Below are 20,119 nucleotides of genomic sequence, written 5' to 3'. Positions count from 1 at the left end.
TTGATGACTGGGCTCAGAGAAGGGATGAACAAGAGGAAAGTCATGCGGGCATATTTAGATATTAAATTGCTCATGTTCATGTATTTCATATTGTTGTATTCCTACTTTGCTTCTGCTGTGTGCCGGTTACAGGGACACTTTCATCTTAATGGTATGCACAAGGCTGGAGATGTGCTTCTAGGTGGGCTATTTGGGATGCACTTCTTTTCTGTCTTTCCTGACATGTCTTTTACCTCAGAACCACAACAGCCTACCTGCCATGGGTGAGTCTCTGTGAATGAAATAGCAAAAAGCAGAAACTGCAGAGAATTAATTCCAGGTATCTAGTGTATATTGAATCATCAAATATTCCTCTGAAATAGTTATGTTGTCTATTTGCCATTTTAAATATTGAACTTTTCTGCAGTTTCTCAAAATTAAAGTCCCTTGTGGTAGCTGTAAGTATTATGGAAGTTGTGGTTGTCCGACTCCCCTACTGTAGTTGTGCAACATGTACTGTTGAAACAGTAACGTTGAATATTTTAATGATAAACAGTGGTGCTTTTTTGGTTTAGCTTTGATATTCTAGGATTCAGGCAGGCCCAGACCATGGTCTTTGCTATTGATGAGATCAATAGAAACTCCAACCTGCTACCTAATGTGACTCTGGGATACAGTCTTTATGATAACTGCATCAAACTACGGATAGGATTTCCTGCTGCAATGTCTCTAGTCAGTGGTCAAGAGGAGCAGTTTGTATTAGACGAGACCTGTGTAGGAAACCCTCCAGTCATAGGGATTGTGGGTGATCCTTCTTCTACAAGTTCTATTGCCATCTCCTCTGTCTTAGGTTTGTACAGAGTACCAATGGTAAGTTTTTCACTTTGCCATCCAAAAATTATTTTTTCAAATTTCATGTCAGTTGTGAACTTGGAGGAATCAACCTGAAAAGATTAAAGGATTCAAATGATTCAGGATGTAGTTTCTTTGTCTTTCACAGGTGAGTTATTTTGCCACATGTTCCTGTCTGAGTGACCGGCAAAAGTTTCCATCCTTCTTTAGGACGATCCCAAGTGATGCTTTCCAGGTGAATAACTATCATATACTGTATATAGTATAGTATAGCAAACCTGAAAAAAAAATATTGTTAAAAAAATATACATTAGTGCTGTCCATTGCGATCATTCACTGCAATGAAAAATTAATTCCTTTAAAACACAATAATTAAACATGATCCATTTTGAAGCTTTTAACCTTTTATTTCAACCTGTGCACTAATCTCTGTATTCACTAAGGTGCGTGCTATGATTCAGATTCTTAACCACTTTGACTGGACATGGGCAGGTCTGCTGGTCAGTGATGATGACTACGGACTCCACGCTGCTCGATCCTTCCAATCTGACCTGGCACACTCTGGTGGAGGTTGTCTAGCCTACGTAGAGGTTTTGCCTCATGGCGATCACCCAGATGAAACAAGGAGGATTGTGGATGTGATGAAGAAATCCACAGCTCGTGTCGTCATTGTGTTTGCACATGAGAGTCACATGATTAACCTCATGGAAGAGGTTGGGCTTGAAATACCACTTAATTTTAGTTTAATATAGTTATGGATCTTGATGTTTTATATGCCAAACTGAGACAATTTACGTAAAAAAACGTATGGGGCTGTAAAAATAGATTTCACTGAATTAAATCTATTGTTTCAGGGTGCTCTTAGCAGGGTTTCAGTGATAACATGTACTCCCACCAGTTAAGCCGAACTCCACCTGTGCTGATACGCAGCACTTTGCTCAAAGTGTGTAAACCTTTGTATAAATGAGAAAACTTTGTAGCATGAGAAACTACTTTACTGTAATGGCAGTATGGAGTTATATATTTTATATGATGCACAGGTGCTGAGGCAGAATGTGACAGGCCTGCAATGGATTGCCAGTGAAGCCTGGATAGCAGCTACTGCGTTCCAGACCCCGAACCTCATGTCACACCTGGCAGGCATACTAGGCATTGCCATCCGTCGAGGAGAAATACCAGGACTCAGGGAATTCCTCCTACAAATACGTCCTGATCAACAACACAACAACAGCTATGGAAATAGCATAGTGAGAGTTTAACCTTCCAATCTGATGACAAATTTCAAGAATGATATATTGTTTTATTTCTGTTAACATGTTTAACTATTAACTGTTAACATGTTTTAAATGCATTTCAGGTGAAACTGTTTTGGGAATATACAATTCAATGTAGATTTGCACCACCTCCAGCAGGTTGGATGGAGGCTGGGGGAGCATTATGCACTGGACAGGAAAATCTAGAGGATGTGGAGACTGAGTTGTTGGACATTTCCAATCTCAGGCCAGAGTATAATGTGTACAAGGCTGTGTATGCTCTGGCCTATGCCCTTGATGACATGCTGCAGTGTGAGCCAGGGAGAGGGCCTTTCAGCGGGCGCAGCTGTGGCAATTTGCAAAAACTAGAGCCATGGCAGGTGTGATATCAGTTTACACTCCATCTATTTACATGACGTAATAATATGCTTTTGTATTTCTTGAAGTGTATAAAGTATAGGATTAAATATAGAGATAAGAAATCACTAATTGTGAAGTGCCTCAGAATGTTGAAGGATTTTCACAACCACTTGGTGATTGCTGTTGATAGTGTTATCATGTTAGGGACAAAAATATCTTGTCACGAGGTATAGAGAAATGTTTATGAAGTTTCATTATTGCACCCTAGGTATTACTGTGCTCATATGTTCACATAAAATTGTGATTTTTTAATTTGTCTTCTTTGGTTTTCCTCTCTCTCTTCTGATATTCATAGCTTCTGCATTATTTGCAAAAGGTCAACTTCACCACATCATTTGGTGATCAAGTGTCATTTGATGAGAATGGTGATGCCTTACCAATTTATGATATCATGAACTGGCTGCAGCTCCCTGATGGAACAACAAAACTGCAGAATGTGGGTGAGGTTAAGAGGTCGGCCTTCAAAGGTGAAGAACTCACAATTGATGAAGATAAAATCTTCTGGAACTTTGAATCAAAAAAGGTTAGTTCTGACGTTTCATATACCTCATGGATAACTCATTATTGCACTGTAAAGTGATGAAGAATAACATATTTACTTTTCTCCCTATAGCCACCGCGGTCAGTGTGCAGTGAAAGCTGTCCTCCAGGTACCCGCATGGCCAGAAAGAAAGGGGAACCTGTGTGCTGTTTTGACTGCATCCCTTGTTCTGAGGGGAAGATCAGTAATGAGACTGGTTGGTATTTAGTTTTAAACATTGTAGTGTGGAAATATAAATATATTTCAAGACTGTTCCTTTTTTCATAGACTCCATAGAGTGCACCAGTTGCCCAGAGAACTTCTGGTCCAGCCCCCAGCATGACCACTGTGTTCCAAAGAAAACAGAGTTTCTCTCCTACAGTGAGCCTCTGGGTATCTGCTTGACAGCAACCTCATTGCTGGGCACATGTGTATGTGCTGTTGTCCTGGGCATCTTTATCTATCATCGAAGCACACCTATAGTACGTGCCAACAATTCAGAACTGAGTTTCCAGTTACTGCTGTCTCTTAAGTTATGTTTCCTGTGTTCATTGCTGTTTATCGGCCGTCCCAGGCTGTGGACATGCCAGCTGAGACATGCAGCATTTGGGATCAGCTTTGTGCTTTGTGTCTCATGCATCCTGGTTAAAACCATGGTGGTTCTGGCTGTGTTCAAGGCCTCCAAGCCAGGAGGTGGAGCCAGCCTGAAGTGGTTTGGTGCAATGCAGCAGAGAGGGACAGTTATTGTCCTTACTTTTATTCAGGCCGCAATCTGCACTGCCTGGATTGTATCTGCCTCCCCAACACCTTATAAAAACACTCAATACCACAATGACAAGATTGTTTATGAGTGTGCAGTTGGGTCCACAGTTGGTTTTGCTGTGTTACTGGGTTATATTGGCTCACTGGCTATCCTCAGTTTTCTGATTGCATTCATAGCAAGGAATCTTCCAGATAGTTTCAATGAGGCCAAACTCATTACTTTCAGCATGCTGATCTTCTGTGCTGTGTGGGTGGCCTTTGTCCCTGCTTATATCAGCTCACCAGGCAAATATGCAGATGCAGTGGAGGTATTTGCAATCCTGGCCTCCAGTTTTGGCCTCTTGGTGGCACTATTTGGACCCAAATGTTACATACTCCTTCTTAGACCAGAGAGGAACACAAAGAAAGCAATTATGGGTCGTAGCTTCCAGCCATAATAGCGGCATTTAATTTAATGGACAGAATGAATACCTTTTCTTTACACAATACAACAACTGAAAACAGTAAATTCTAGCAATGTTGATGCCACATAATTGTGACTGATATGTAAACTCTTTTCACTTAGATCATACTGTATGTGAAAATGCTTCCACTCAAGTTGTTGTTTGTTTCAGGTTACAGTTAAATCATAAAGCACTCGCACTTCAAATGTTTGTTTTGCCTTTCTGACTTTCATGGTGTAGGTTAAACTTACAACTGATTTTTATATTGCCTCAAATGAATTTCCAACCATCAAATGTCATAAAGTGCTTCTTTGTCCCGCGTTCCAGCCACATTCACACTTTCCCATTGCCACCATCCTGATGTCCACCAGATACCCTTGGACATTCCCCATCCAAATTTGTCAACCTCAAATTTTACCACTTGTCCTATGTGCTGCGAGTTTTACACTGTTTGTTGCTTTTTTTTCTTTGTGCTCATCACAAGCTGATTTGAGCCTCTCCACTCTGTGGAGCTAAAGTCATCTGTGACGTCATCTTTCAAGAGATCGCGTCGGCCATCTTGGCTCTTTCTTTGTCTCTCTCACACTCACACACACACACACACACCCTTCTTTTGAGACTGTTTTTGGTCTGGTTATTGGTCCGTGATTCGAGGGTGGTGCCCTGTTTTAATGATTTGATTATTATTTTTTATTAATTTGGATACATTTATTTTTAATATTTACTATCAATAATTATTCATTTCTATTAACCACACCTGCCCTACCATCAATTCCAACACATATTGTAAGTTTAAGGGTACATACATGCACTCTCTATTAAATACGGTGAGTTACAGGTTTCTGCCTGTAATTATAGACATACATTTACTATGTTGTACTTACCTGCTTGTATGCGCTTGTATGTGCTTGGAGATGTGTTCACAAATTTTGGATTATACTGAGTACAAAGTGGCTTTTCTAATACATGTATCTGCTCAGTTAATCAAACTGTAGAATTATTTGGAAGATGGAAAGTAACAGAGTGTATCTACATTGTCTACAATTTAACATAAATTTGAGTTCCACTTATTATGCTACGAAAAAAACAAAAAAACAATAATATGTATGTTATGCCAGTTTGAATTGACTTCAACCATAATGGTCATCCACAACTTAGAATGGGGTTGGGAAAAATGGCCAGGCAGAAATGTTATCGCCAGTGTACAGATTAATTCTGCCTAGTACAGAATAATTTTAGGCCCTGCCCATACTTTTGCTTGTACCCTAATGGGTGGTGCTTAAGATTAAAGAAAGCTGCAAGTCAATAAATGAGGTCAAGAGCAATAAAACTTGATGACTGGGCTCAGAAAAGGGGTGCACAGGAGGAAGGTCATGTGGACATATTTAGATACCAAATTGCTCTTGCATATGTTTTACATGTTGTTGTATTCGTACTTTTCTTCTGTTGCATCCTCCCCTCTTTATCCCTCCTCCTGCCGGTCACAAGGACAGTTTCATCTAAGTGGGATGCACAAAGCTGGAGATGTAGTTCTAGGTGGGCTGTTTGGGATGCACTTTGTTTCTGTCTTTCCTGACATGTCTTTTACCTCAGAGCCACAACAGCCTACCTGCCACAGGTGAGTTTGTCAGCCAAACAGCAAAAAATCTATTTCATTGGTAGAATCTATCTTTATGGTGAAATATTACTCTGAAAGAATTACATTTATGCCATGTTCTACTTTTTTTGCACAGTTATACTGACATGTACTACAAAGAACATTTAAGTGGTCATGAAACGGTCTCAGTTTAGACCATCAGCGAAAAAATTGTGAATTGGGAAAGATTGTGTATTTCTTTTCTTTTTGTTATCATTATTCTTAATGCCAGTAATTGGGTCAGATAAAACATAAAGATAAAACTGTTTTTTTATGGTGGATTGCTGGGGATGAAAGAAGCCCTGAAGTCTGCTGGTACAGTCTGGTGGCACAGCTTCTGTATCACTGACAAAAAGTGGTATTTTTTGTGTTAGTTTTGATATTCTAGGATTCAGGCAGGCCCAGACCATGGTCTTTGCTATTGATGAGATCAACAAAAGCACCAACCTGCTACCTAATGTGACTCTGGGATACAGTCTTTACGATATCTGTGTCAAACTAGGGATTGGATTCCGTGCAGCGTTATCCCTAGTCAGTGGTCAAGAGGAGCAGTTTATATTAGACGAGACCTGTGTAGGGACCCCTCCAGTTATGGGGATTGTGGGTGATCCTTCTTCTACACGTTCTATTGCCATCTCCTCTGTCTTAGGTTTGTACAGAGTACCTATGGTAAGTTTTCCGCCTTCAATCTACTAATGGTTTTGGATAATTTTTAATTGATCTCAGATTTAAGGTCAATTTTAAACATGTAGTAATCGAGCTTTAAATGTTTTCAGGATGTACAATCTGTGTCATTCACAGGTGAGTTATTTTGCCACATGCTCCTGTCTGAGTAACCGGGAAAGGTTTCCATCCTTTTTTAGGACGATCCCAAGTGATGCTTTCCAGGTGACCATCTACTGGCAAAGTTAAACATATAAAGTTAAACATATAAACATATAAAATAAAGCACCTACTTAGAGGTTCTGGCCTTGGGCGATAAAGCAGGTTGAACATTCAAGGAAAGAATGTCTCTTTACTGCAATGAAAAAAACTAATTTAAAGGCAATAATTAAACATGATGCATTTTGAAATCCTGTTACATATGTTTTCTATAGAAAGAGTATTTCAGCCTGTGCATTAATCTCTCCACTGTGTATTCTCTTAGGTGCAGGCTATGATCCAGATTCTTAACCACTTTGGCTGGACTTGGGCAGGTCTGCTAGTCAGTGATGATGACTATGGACTTCACGCTGCTAGAGCTTTCCAATCTCACCTGGCTCACTCTGGTGGAGGTTGTCTTGCCTACTTAAACGTTTTGCCCTGGGGTAATGACCCAGCTGAAATAAGGAGGATTGTGAATGTGATGAAGAAATCCACAGCTCGTGTGGTCATTGTGTTTGCACATGAGAGTCACATGGTTAACCTCATGGAAGAGGTTGGGCTTGAAATACAAATTATAACTGAATATAGCTATAGATCTTAATGTTTTACTTGTCAGATAATTAAGATACAATAACATGTTGGGCCAAATTGTTTTTAACTTAATTTAATTTATTAGTTAAAGGTTCTCTTTAACTAGTGTGTAACACATTGAACTGTACCTGTGTATAAATAAGTAACCTTTGTATTGTATGACGCGGCAGTATAGAGTTATATATTTTATATGATGCACAGGTGGTGAGGCAGAATATGACAGGCCTGCAGTGGATTGCCAGTGAAGCCTGGATAGCAGCTACTGTTTTTCAGAACCCCCATCTCATGCCGTACCTGCCTGGCATATTAGGCATTGCCATCCGTCGAGGAGAAATACCAGGGCTCAGGGAATTCCTCCTACAAATACGTCCTGATCAACACCACAACAACCGCTATGGAAATAACATAGTGAGAATTTAACCATAACAATCAGATGACAAATTTCAAGAATAATATATTGTTACATTTCTGTTAACATGTTTAACTTTTAATTAAGTTTTAAATATATTTCAGGTGAAACTGTTTTGGGAATATACATTTCAGTGTAGCTTCACTCCGACTCCAGCAGGTTGGGTGGAGGATGGGGAACCATTATGCACTGGACAGGAAAATCTAGAGGATATAGAAACTGAGTTTCTGGATGTTTCAAACCTCAGACCAGAGTATAATGTGTACAAGGCTGTGTATGCTCTGGCCTATGCCCTTGATGACATGCTGCAGTGTGAGCCAGGAAGAGGGCCTTTCAGCGGACACAGCTGTGGCAATTTGCAAAAACTAGAGCCATGGCAGGTGTGATATCACTTTACACTCCATCTATTTACATGACGTAATAATATGCTTTTGGTGTTTGGTGAAGTGTATAAAGTATAGGATTAGATATAGAGATAAGAGATCACTAATTGTGAAGTGGCTCAGAATGTTGAAGGATTTTCACAACCACTTGGTGATTGCTGTGGATAGTGTTATCATGTTAGGGACAGACTGGAGCCATGGCAGGTGTAATATGAGTTCACATCATCTGTTTATATGACTTAATCATAGGCTTTAGTATTTCTTGAAGTGAATAGGGTATATGATTGAATACAGAGATATGAGATGACAAAAGATATGTTCACATAAAATATTTTTTTAATCTGTCCTCTTTGTTTTTCCTCTCCCTTATTGTGATATTCATAGCTACTTCATTATTTGCAAAAGGTCAACTTCACCACATCAGTTGGTGATCAATTATCATTTGATGAGAATGGTGATGCCTTACCAATATATGATATCATGAACTGGCTGAAGCTCCCTGATGGAAGAGCAAAACTTCAGAATGTGGGAAAGGTCAAAAGGTCAGCCTACAAAGGTGAAGAACTCATAATTAATGAAGACAAAATCTTCTGGAAGTTTGAAACAAAAAAGGTTAGGACCAAAAAAGGACGTCTTTCGCATTACCTTGTAATACTTTTTAACATCCATTCCATCTGAGCCACATTATTATGGATCAAACACACCACCTCTTTAGCCTCTCTCCTGGTCCTCTGCTGTGCCTGTCGGGTTCACTCATCATCCAGAGCTGCTCTTCACTGCCAGAGAGTCTCTGGTCTTGTTTGGTACAGCCGCCAGGCCGGCTGCCACAAGACTTCCCTGCCGCTGCTCTGCCACCCAGCCTGTCTGTTACCTAACAAGCCCAGAGACACTGCAGCTGCAACAGCCAAAGTGTCAGTGTGTTTACCGGTGGGGCAATGGCTCACAATCCACTGCATCAGCTTTGCTGCTGGCTGTTTGTTTTTACAAGTCAACCCAGAAAACCTCATGCACTACCCATTAACACAAGACAACCACTGACCCTATAGTTAGGTAATGGCATGCTAGATAGCTAATTCTCGTCTATTTTGTGGTGTGATTAACAAGTTAATTAATTGTAGCCCTAGACTCCCTCCCTGTAGTTGTACAGTGGGACTACCCAGGCACCCAGGGAGTTGGACACCGGAGGACAACTTAGATCAGGCAGTCGGCCGTGTGTGTGGGTCCCATCAATCCTCCTCCCTCTCAATCTATGTCAGCACAACTGACTAACTTACCCTGCTGGTAAACACACTGACACTTTTGCTATCGCAGCTGCAGTGACTCTTGTCTTGTTAGGTAGAGCAGACAGGCTGGGTGGCAGTGTAGCGACAGGGTAGCCCAGCCCGGCACTGTGGTAACTTGAGCTGTCGATTTCCTAAGCCACCCACGTGACAAGCCCAGAGACACTTTGATAGTGAAGAGCAGCTCTGGAGGATGAGTGACCCAAACAAGAGCAGCAGAAGGACAGGAGAGAGGCTGAAGAGGTCAGTATGTTTAATCCATAATAACCCAGCTCAGAAGGAAAAAAGTATTGCGATATAACGTAAAAGTATTATGAGGGAACGCAAAGGTATTACGAGTTAATGTAAAAATATGGCAAAGTAACGCAAAAGTAGTGCTATAAAAATGATTGTCAAGGCCCCCATTGGGTTCTGCATGATAGCAGTGTAAATCAGTGGGGAAATATTTTTTCTCCCTATAGCCACCCCGCTCAGTGTGCAGTGAGAGCTGCCCTCCAGGTACCCGCATGGCCAGAAAGAAAGGGGAACCTGTGTGCTGTTTTGACTGCATCCCTTGTTCTGAAGGAAAGATCAGCAATAAGACTGGTCAGTATAATTTTTTACACATTAGAGTTTGGAGAAATAATATATATACATAGTATATGTACAGTAACTCAGGTCTGTTCCTTGTCTCTTAGATGCCATGGAGTGCACCAGTTGTCCAGAGGACTTCTGGTCCAACGCCCAACGTGACCACTGTGTTCCCAAGAAAAATGAGTTTCTCTCCTACCATGAGCCTCTGGGTATCGGTTTGACAGTGGCCTCATTATTTGGCACATGTGTCTGTGCTGTTGTCCTGGGCATCTTTATCTATCATAGGAAAACACCTGTTGTACGTGCCAACAATTCAGAACTGAGTTTCCACTTATTACTATCACTGAAGTTATGTTACCTATGTTCACTGCTGTTTATCGGTCGTCCCAGGCTGTGGACATGTCAGCTGAGACATGCAGCATTTGGGATCAGCTTTGTGCTTTGTGTCTCATGCATCCTGGTTAAAACCATGGTGGTTCTGGCTGTGTTCAAGGCCTCTAAGCCAGGAGGTGAAACCAATATTAAATGGTTTGGTGTTTTGCAACAGAGAGTCACAGTTATTGTTCTCACTTCTGTTCAGGCAGCAGTCTGTACTGTCTGGATTGTATCTGCGTCCCCAACTCCTCATAAAAACACTCAATACTACAATGATAAGATTGTTTATGAATGTGCAATTGGGTCCATAGTTGGTTTTGCTGTGTTACTGGGCTATATTGGCTTACTGGCTATTCTCAGTTTTCTGATTGCATTTAAAGCAAGGAATCTTCCAGATAGTTTCAATGAGGCCAAACTTATCACCTTCAGCATGCTGATCTTCTGTGCTGTATGGGTGGCCTTTGTCCCTGCATATATCAGCTCACCAGGCAAATATGCAGATGCAGTGGAGGTTTTTGCCATCCTGGCCTCCAGTTTTGGCCTGTTGGTAGCACTGTTTGGTCCTAAATGCTACATACTCCTGCTGAGACCAGAGAGGAACACGAAACGAGCAATCATGGGCCGGAACATCGAATCATAGGAGCAATATTTCGAGAAGCAAGGCTAACACCCAATAAAGACATCTGAATATCAAGTCTCTTACAACAAAGTGTTACCTTTGTGACATTTCATGGTGTAACTTAATTGATGTGGACTTGCAGATACATTCAACCATTTTATATGCCCTGTGTCCACCTATTTTCTGTGTCCACCTGTGTCTCATCTGTCATCAGCCCTTGTGTGTGTATGTAGTCTGTGTGCTCTCTCTTGTCTTTGTCAGTTTGTCCTGCGTTACTACCGCCGTGTGTAACCCACAAGTATGATTCACCTGGTTATTCTCCTGTGCCTGTGACCATGTTTTCCAGTGTCTCCTCGTGGTATGTTTTCTGGTTTTCGTTTCTTGCTTTATTCCTTGAGTTTTTCCTGTTTTGTACTTTGCTTTTTGCTGTACTTTGTTTTACTTTTTGTCTTGCTGCTTTGTATTTTGGGGTTTTACTCTTCTTGGTAGCTTTTGTTCAATAAAGCTTGCCTTTTGTTCCTCATCCTGACTGCCTCCCTGGTGTTTTGAATTTGGGTCCTACTTACAACCATCGGCTGTCTCCCAAGCCAGGCCTCCAGAGGGCCTTGCCTTCACCGCTGGCCTTCCGCTAGGTCTCCAGAGGGCTTCCGCCACTGACCTCTCCCGAGGCACCCCCCAATTGTAACAAATCTATGACATCTCTTAAAGGATAACTACCGTTTTTTACAACCTGGACCTTATTTCTAGCAAAATATATGATCATTTACTCACCCAGATAACTTTGGTGTCATTTGAAGTCGTTCGGACGAAATTAGATCCAGTGTAGCGCCGATATATCCATATATTGCGAATGACGGGGCATCGACACACAGTCTCTATATAACGCATTATCTGCCACGAAACTAGTTCATTTCACCAATATTTTGTTACGATACGCTAGTGCTATTCCCCTCTGAGTCCGGGCTCATCTGTTATCAACATCCGGGGTCAAACTAGCAGTAGCAGCTACAGGTAAACAAGCCAGGCTGTCGCGGGTGCGCGGGCAGCTCAGAGACGACATCTTCCAGGTCAGAGGTAGTAGGTCAATCTACAGACCCCGGATGTTGACAATAGACGAGCCCGGAACAACGAACGACGCCAAATGACACCAAAGTTATCCGGGTGAGTAAATGATCATATATTTTGCTAGAAATAAGGTCCAAGTTGTAAAAAAATCCTTTAAGTATAAAGGGGACATGTACAATAAACCATTATCGGATTATACAGTATATACCAAAAAATATCATCTGAGCTGAAAGCTCACCTGAGCCCGAAGTGTTTTGACATTTCGCGGACTGTTCTGGTCCTTGAAACTGGCCACAAAATTAGTTAAAATGTATTGGCATCTATTGCAGCATCTTTGAGAAATTGGATTCTTCCCTCTGTGTTAGGGTTGTCAAAAGTATCGAAATTCAAAAAAATATCGATACTAAAATGTTGTATCCGGATACGATACTCATTTTCAAAAGTATCGATACAACGAAAATATGATGCCAAGTCCCCAGAATATTTAACGTGTGGTTCTGTTAATTGTTACATGTTGTAACAGAGGTTATTTTTGCATTTTTCTTGTTAATATAATCTTAAAATATTAATATTATATAATATTTATTTAAAATTTTGTGGTCTTTTTTTTTATCCTTGTGGTATCGAAAATGGTATCGAGTATCGAACATTTTCCTGAGTATCGGTATCGAGTTGAAAATTTTAGTATCGTGACAACCCTACTCTGTGTAAATGTTTAATGTGTGAACACAAAGATACCTTAACACTATTCATGGAGAGGCTTGATAATGACACAGGCGAAGAGGTAGTTGACCATTGATACATGTTCCATTAAAGTTATTTACCATTAACATTGATCGTCCAGGTATAATATTTTTGTGCTCATTTTGTGTGTTAGTAAAGTATTTGTAAGTATAGGTGGTGAGAAGTACAGTGACACATGCAACAAATGTTACACAAGGGAACTTCACTTCAATGGAAAGGAAGGAGCTTCCAGGTTTACGCTTAAAAATCTGTGGAAGAAATCAAGAATATTTGGCCCATCAAGATGGAACCACCCTACCCAGTACATAAAAAAATGTTGTACCCTTACACAGTGTAACCTTTTTCTCAGTCTTCTCAGGCTCGTTCTGATCAACTAGGTTCGGGTAAGGAGACTGGCAGTAGCACTGAAGCACAAGAGCAACTGATCTCCAGCCCACATAACACACAACACAGAATGTGGTATAAATGTATATATTTAAATGTTCAATTTTTCTCTCAACATAAATATTCAGCCTTACACTCATTAAATTAAATGCAGTTCTTTCCACGCAACTTAAATTCACAGCATGAAATAAAATTAGCTGGCCCAGGTAAGTGCCGGTATAGAAAAAAAAATTAAAAATGTGTTTCTTTCCCCTTTAATGGGTTCAATTGTCTTTATTCTTCCCTGTTTCCCGTTGTCTGTTTCAGATTATTTATTGTCTTTCAGGGTCCTCCAAGAAAACAGTTCTTTAAGTTCCTTTGTCGGTTTGTTTTTTGCAAAGGGGAAAAAAATAAAAAAGTAAACCAAAAATACTGAGATCTCAGAAAAAAAAAAAAGTGCAACTAAAATGTCACTCATCAGGACTGAGCCTTGTCCTACCACACTGCGATCTCGATGAACCAAGAGCCCATGCAGCATGGCGGGTGATACAGGTTGCAGTTGAACCAAGGGCCTCCACGCAGCAACGGCGGGTGATGTGGATCACAGTTGGGCCGAAGAACTCCTCCCTCAAAAAAAAACCAGCCTGCATAATATGCAGCGTAATTATTTATCAGCTTAAATGACTGTCTGTTTACTTCTTCCAGTGTACATCAAACAATGCAGCTTCATTACATAGAATATAAACAGCTCAAATACAGAAAATATAAAACACATATGAAATACTTTATCATTTTGGGGTCTGAGCTACAGCGACAGCTACGGAGCTATGCTCGGCCTCATTACCAGGCCGCAGCTGAGCTAACAGCTCGGAAAACTGCTAACCGTTCGTCACGGTAACACACAATAACAACATATCATCACAACATCACAAAAAGCATGTCTCAGTACCATTAAACATTTATTGACTATTCTGACTGGCTTTTTCTTTATGTACTGAACCAGAATGATATTGCTAATCAAGCTAACGGTGCAGCTAACTCACCACAATAGTTCAGAAAAGCTCGAGGAAACACTGTCGGAGTTGCTCCCGGGATCGACTTCACTTCCACCAGGTAAGTATCTCTTCACACTCACTTTCTAACGACAGTTTTATCACAACATTCACAACTATCATCACGTTTGGTCGCCGAAGGAACACACTTTGCTCCGCGGCTACATGAGGTTTCTCCTTTCTCTGTCGCTCACCTTCTCACACACCGAGAGCTGCAGGTGATGCATTCAGGTAAGCTCAGAAATTCCCACACCAGACGAGAAACAATTACAATGCATTCAAAGGGCTCTGTAAATTACAATACTATGAAACTAACCAGGGTTACAACAGCACCATTAATGCCCTTAGTCTTGGTCAGAACCTCAAATCACATGTATTCACCCACTGAAAAGTGGAAATGTGTGTAGCTGGCCAATCAGGGCTTGGCTACCCAGTATGTGTCAGACAGCATAGCCTACCTTTTTGTTATCCGACAACAACTTCAACAAGTGTTGTAACCTCCTCTGCCCTCATGTTAAAATGATGCTTTCGCCATTGAACACATGGATAATTTTCATACAAGCAAAACATGATATAAGTTTTTTTTATTTTTTTTTTATATGCGATCTGACATGCCCCCATGAATGTATGGGATACCCAGAGGTGGAGACGAGAATCCAACCACAAATGGCCTGTAGTTCTTCCAAGTACCAGTGAGTTCACTGGTTCTCCGAAGGACGCCAGACTTTAAGGCGCCCCAACGAGACACAGAGAACATTGAGGGGGCTCTCTGGTGTGTCCCTCAGTATACCCCAAATTCAAATAGATAGAGATTAAAGTTGAAAATTGGTGAAGTTATCCTTTAAAGCAGGTTGTTGTATCGGTTTTCCTCGTAGGCAACATCCCTTTGCCCAGGCAGGCCTCCCACCACCACTCTAGAGATGCATAAATGAGAGTGGCAGGACACTCGACCCAGCTATGTTCCTGTCACCAGAAGCTGTGTGGACCGCCAGTACCACAGGACTTTCTGCACTGATGGGGGATTGGTCATCATGTGGTGCTTGCAGTGAGTCATCAGCTGACATGGAGGGCTCATCTTCCATTAAGAAGACAGTGATTTTAAACTCCAGCTCAATCTCATCACAGCAGAGCTTCACTGCCACCATTGAAAATTGGGTCTGAACTGCAAACTAAAGTACAGGGGCAATTTTAGCTCCAGAACCACACATGACTTTGTTGAATCAGACTAATTTGCTATGAATTCAAGGTGTATTAATCAGCTCAAATGTTGGCTTTCTAGAATAATTCAACTGATTGTCAATGAGCCTGTATGTGTGAATATGAATATTTGAAAAATAAAAATTTACAACATTGCAAATTGGACAGACAAAATTCTAATAGGTTAACCTGTCTTGCACACACTTTTCGACAAAACTGATCATATCCAAAACCTCCCAAATTACTGTGTGCCAGACAGATGCAATAGCCCTCCAGCAAATATGTACAGGAAGAGGTAATTTGGCCAGATCACTCAGTATGCTCAGTTCGAAATCAGTCTAAAATGAAATGCACTTCTAGCCCTGCCCCTTCTTTTGCTTATACCCTAATGGGTGGTGCAGAATATTAAACATGACTACAAGTCAATAAAAGAGGATGACAGAACAATAAAACTGACTCAGCTCAGAAAAAGGGTAAACAGGAAGAAAGTCATGTGGGCAGTTTTAGAGATCAACTTTCTGTTGCTCATGTATCTTATGTTGTTGTATTCTTTCCTCTCTTCTGTTGTGTCCTCCCCTCTTCATTCCTCCTCCTGCCAGTTACAGGGAAAGTTTCATCTAAATGAGATGCACAAAGCTGGAAATGTGGTTCTAGGTGGGATATTTCAGATTCACTTTTTCTCTGTCTTTCCTGACATGTCTTTTACCTCAGAGCCACAACAGCCTACCTGCCACGGGTGAGTCTGAGATCAATCCCATGAGACATGTGTATTTGTACGCATCAAATATTATTTTGAAAAATAAGAGTTTGCATGTATGCTATTTTAATCATGTTACTTTATTGTACAGTTATATTTATTTAAGTATGATAAGTGTTGCTATTCAACTGTCATAATTATATCTGTACTTGTGAACATGTTCATGTTGTCACAGTTACTATATGATGTATAATGTATAATACTACGCTGGTATTTTTTGTGTTAGTTTTGATGTTCTAGGATTCAGGCAGGTCCAGACCATGGCCTTTGCTATTGATGAGATCAACAGAAACTCCAACCTGCTACCTAATGTGACTCTGGGATACAGTCTTTATGATAATTGCCTCAAACTAGGCATTGGATTTCGTGCAGCAATGTCCCTAGTCAGTGGTCAAAATGAGCAGTTTATATTAGACGAGACCTGTGCAGGAACCCCTCCAGTCATAGGGATTGTGGGTGATTCTTCCTCTACACGTTCTATTGCCATCTCCTCTGTCTTAGGTTTGTACAGAGTACCTATGGTAAGTTTCAAACATTGGAGTTGTAAACATGGAGTAATCAGCCTTAAAATGTTAATCGAGCTGAAAAAGGCTTTGAATGTTTTCAAGATATATAGTATGTGTCTTTCACAGGTGAGTTATTTTGCCACATGTTCCTGTCTGAGTGACCGGCAGAAGTTTCCATCCTTTTTTAGGACGATCCCAAGTGATGCTTTCCAGGTGACCATCTATCAGCACAATGACAAAGCATAAAAGAAAGCATGTGCAATGAAACTTTCACAAGCAAGAAAGTCCCTTCACGGCAATGAAGATTATGTTCCTTAAAATGCAATAATTAAATATGATCCAATGTGAAACCTTTTAAGCATGTTTTTCTATTCAGAGGATTATCACAAGATTACTTAAACCTGCGCACTAATTTCTGTCTAATCTTAGGTCCGTGCTATGATTCAGATTCTGAACCACTTTGGCTGGACTTGGGCAGGTCTGCTGGTCAGTGATGATGACTATGGACTCCACGCTGCTCGATCTTTCCAGTCTGACCTGGCACACTCTGGTGGAGGTTGTCTGGCTTACTTTGAGATTTTGCCCTGGGGAAGTGACCAGGCTGAACTAAGGAGGATCGTGGATGTGATGAAGAAATCCACAGCTCGTGTGGTCATCGTGTTTGCACATGAGAGTCATATGATTAACCTCATGGAAGAGGTTGGGCTTGAAATACAACTTAATGATAACTAAATATAGTTAAACATCTTAATGTTTAATTGTCAAATTGAGAGAACTTAGTTTCAATAACATTTTATTGAATATGTTACATATTTTATTTGTTAAATGCCCTGTTAGAAGGGTTTCATAATGAGATCAAGAGCTCAGACCAATTACAGTAAAATCCAGTTGTGATTATATGTATCAATTTGCTCATAACATTGTGTAAAACACAAGACTAAATCTGTGTAAAATTGAGTAAAAACAAGACATCAATCTTTTGAAGTGTGTATTTTTCAGGAGGCTAGACACAACTTTAGTTTTTTTAGGCAGTTTGAATTTATGCATTTTATTTGATACACAGGTGGTGAGGCAGAATGTGACAGGCTTGCAGTGGATGGCCAGTGAAGCCTGGACAGCTGCTACTGTCCTCCAGACCCCTGACCTCATGCCGTACCTGGCTGGCACACTGGGCATTGCCATCCGTCGAGGAGAAATACCAGGCTTAAGGGAATTCCTCCTACAAATACGCCCTGATCTACACCACAACAACAGCTATGGAAATAGCATAGTGAGAGTTTAACTGTGCAATCTGATCTGATCTGGTAATTACAGGAATAATACTTTATATTGTCTTTATTTATAACAGTTTTAAATGTATTTCAGGTTAAATTGTTTTGGGAATACACATTTCAGTGCAGATTCGCACCACCTCCAGCAGGTTGGGTGAAGGCTGGGGGAGCTTTATGCACCGGACAAGAAGATTTAAAGGATGTGGAGACTGAGTTTTTGGACGTTTTGAACCTCAGGTCAGAGTATAATGTATACAAGGCTGTGTATGCTCTGGCATATGCCCTTGATGACATGCTGCAGTGCACACCAGGGAGAGGGCCTTTCAGTGGGCGCAGCTGTGGCAATTTAATAGGACTGGAGCCATGGCAGGTGTGATATCAGTTTACACTCCACCTGTTCATAAGACAAAATCATCTGCTTTAGTTTTTTTTAACAGTATAGAGTAAAATAAAGTCGAGTATAGGATTAAATGCAGAGCCATATAATTATCAATTGTAATGTGCCAACACTTGTTGCAACCTAAGGAAAGTTAAAACGAATCCCTGATTTGCAGAAATGTACACTGCCAGCATTCATAATGGTGATTGGGTCAATGTCTTAATATATTAATTAAAGGGTAATTTGCAGTTACATTTTTGAATATTTAGTACCACTGTGTTCATCATGGTCATAAATAATTATATATTAATCTGGCCTCTGTTTTTCTCTGTCTTCCCTATTCTGACACTCATACATGTAGTTAGTGTATTACTTGCAAAAGGTCAACTTCATCACACCATTTGGTGATCAAGTGTCATTTGATGAGAATGGTGATGCCTTACCAATCTACGATATCATGAACTGGCTGTGGCTCCCTGATGGAAGAATTGAAGTTCTGAATGTGGGTGAGGTCAAGAGGTCGGCCTTCGGAGGTGAAAAACTCACAATTGATGAAGACAAAATCTTTTGGAACTTTGAATCAAAAAAGGTTACTTATAATTTTCAGACACCAATTATTTTGCCCATGAATATTTTTTAACTGTGTAAAATAGTTTATCATTACAGGTATGTATTTTTCTCCCCATAGCCACCCCACTCAGTGTGCAGCGAGAGCTGCCCTTTAGGTACCCGCATGGCCAGAAAGAAAGGGGAACCTCTGTGCTGTTTTGACTGCATCCCTTGTTCTGAGGGAAAGATCAGTAATGAGACTGGTTGGTATTTGGTTTTAAACATTGAAGTATGCAGACATAATATAAACAAGTATCTCAAGTCTGTCCCTTTTTTTATAGACTCCATGGAGTGCACCAGTTGTCCAGAGGACTTCTGGTCCAGCCCCCAGCGTGACCACTGTGTTCCTAAGAAAACAGAGTTCCTCTCCTACCATGAGCCTCTGGGTATCGGCTTGACAGCAGCCTCATTATTTGGCACATGTATGTGTGCTGTTGTCCTGGGCATCTTTATCTATCATCGCAGAACACCTGTAGTACGCGCCAACAATTCAGAGTTGAGTTTCCAGCTATTGCTGTCACTTAAGTTATGTTTTCTTTGTTCACTGCTGTTTATCGGCCGTCCCAGACTGTGGACATGTCAGCTGAGACATGCAGCATTTGGGATCAGCTTTGTGCTTAGCATTTCATGTATCCTGGTGAAAACAATGGTAGTTCTGGCTGTGTTTAAGGCATCTAAACCAGGAGGTGGAGCCAATCTGAAGTGGTTTGGTGTTTTGCAGCAGAGAGGGACAGTTATTGTTCTCACTTCTATTCAGGCAGCAATCTGCACTGCCTGGATTGTATCTGCCTCACCTGTTCCTCATAAAAACACTCAATACCACAATGACAAGATAGTTTATGAGTGTATAGTTGGGTCCACAGTCGGTTTTGCAGTGTTATTGGGCTATATTGGCTTACTGGCTATCCTCAGTTTCCTAATTGCATTTATAGCAAGGAATCTTCCAGACAGTTTCAATGAGGCCAAGCTTATCACCTTCAGCATGCTGATCTTCTGTGCCGTGTGGGTGGCCTTTGTCCCTGCTTATATTAGCTCACCAGGCAAATATGCAGATGCAGTAGAGGTATTTGCCATACTGGCCTCCAGTTTTGGTCTCTTGGGGGCACTGTTTGGACCCAAATGTTACATAATCCTGCTGAGACCAGAGAGGAATACAAAGAAAGCAATTATGGGTCGGAACATCCAGTCACAATAACAACACTTATTTTCATGCAACA

At 40.8% G+C, this 20,119-nt stretch overlaps 3 protein-coding genes across 3 annotated transcripts; all 3 read left to right on the top strand.

Annotated features, from left to right (window-relative positions):
- Positions 1-126: 126 nt before the first annotated feature.
- On the top strand, positions 127-4,223 carry LOC311255800 (extracellular calcium-sensing receptor-like; the record flags this gene model as incomplete). The annotated part of the gene is made up of 9 exons (XM_084350450.1): positions 127-263; positions 555-849; positions 980-1,066; positions 1,275-1,544; positions 1,872-2,078; positions 2,189-2,464; positions 2,800-3,027; positions 3,118-3,241; positions 3,313-4,223. The coding sequence occupies exons 1-9, from the start codon at positions 154-156 to the stop codon at positions 4,221-4,223; spliced, it is 2,508 nt and encodes an 835-aa protein (XP_084206576.1). The 5' UTR covers positions 127-153.
- A 2,050-nt stretch (positions 4,224-6,273) lies between these two features.
- On the top strand, positions 6,274-10,980 carry LOC311255799 (extracellular calcium-sensing receptor-like; the record flags this gene model as incomplete). Its single annotated transcript, XM_084350449.1, has 6 exons — positions 6,274-6,534; positions 6,667-6,753; positions 7,013-7,282; positions 8,497-8,724; positions 9,854-9,977; positions 10,070-10,980. 6 exons carry the CDS (start codon positions 6,274-6,276, stop codon positions 10,978-10,980), a joined length of 1,881 nt encoding a protein of 626 aa, XP_084206575.1.
- Positions 10,981-15,871: 4,891 nt separating this feature from the next.
- On the top strand, positions 15,872-20,097 carry LOC311255798 (extracellular calcium-sensing receptor-like; the record flags this gene model as incomplete). The annotated part of the gene is made up of 9 exons (XM_084350448.1): positions 15,872-16,116; positions 16,364-16,658; positions 16,770-16,856; positions 17,073-17,342; positions 17,707-17,913; positions 18,009-18,284; positions 18,655-18,882; positions 18,982-19,105; positions 19,184-20,097. 9 exons carry the CDS (start codon positions 15,872-15,874, stop codon positions 20,095-20,097), a joined length of 2,646 nt encoding a protein of 881 aa, XP_084206574.1.
- Positions 20,098-20,119: the final 22 nt, after the last annotated feature.

The sequence above is a fragment of the Pagrus pagrus genome (assembly GCF_965226575.1).
Source record: "Pagrus pagrus genome assembly, chromosome: 4".
Classification (NCBI taxonomy): domain Eukaryota; kingdom Metazoa; phylum Chordata; class Actinopteri; order Spariformes; family Sparidae; genus Pagrus; species Pagrus pagrus.
The sequence above is the reverse complement of the archived record's forward strand: the minus strand, read 5'-3'. Positions and strand labels throughout refer to the sequence as shown.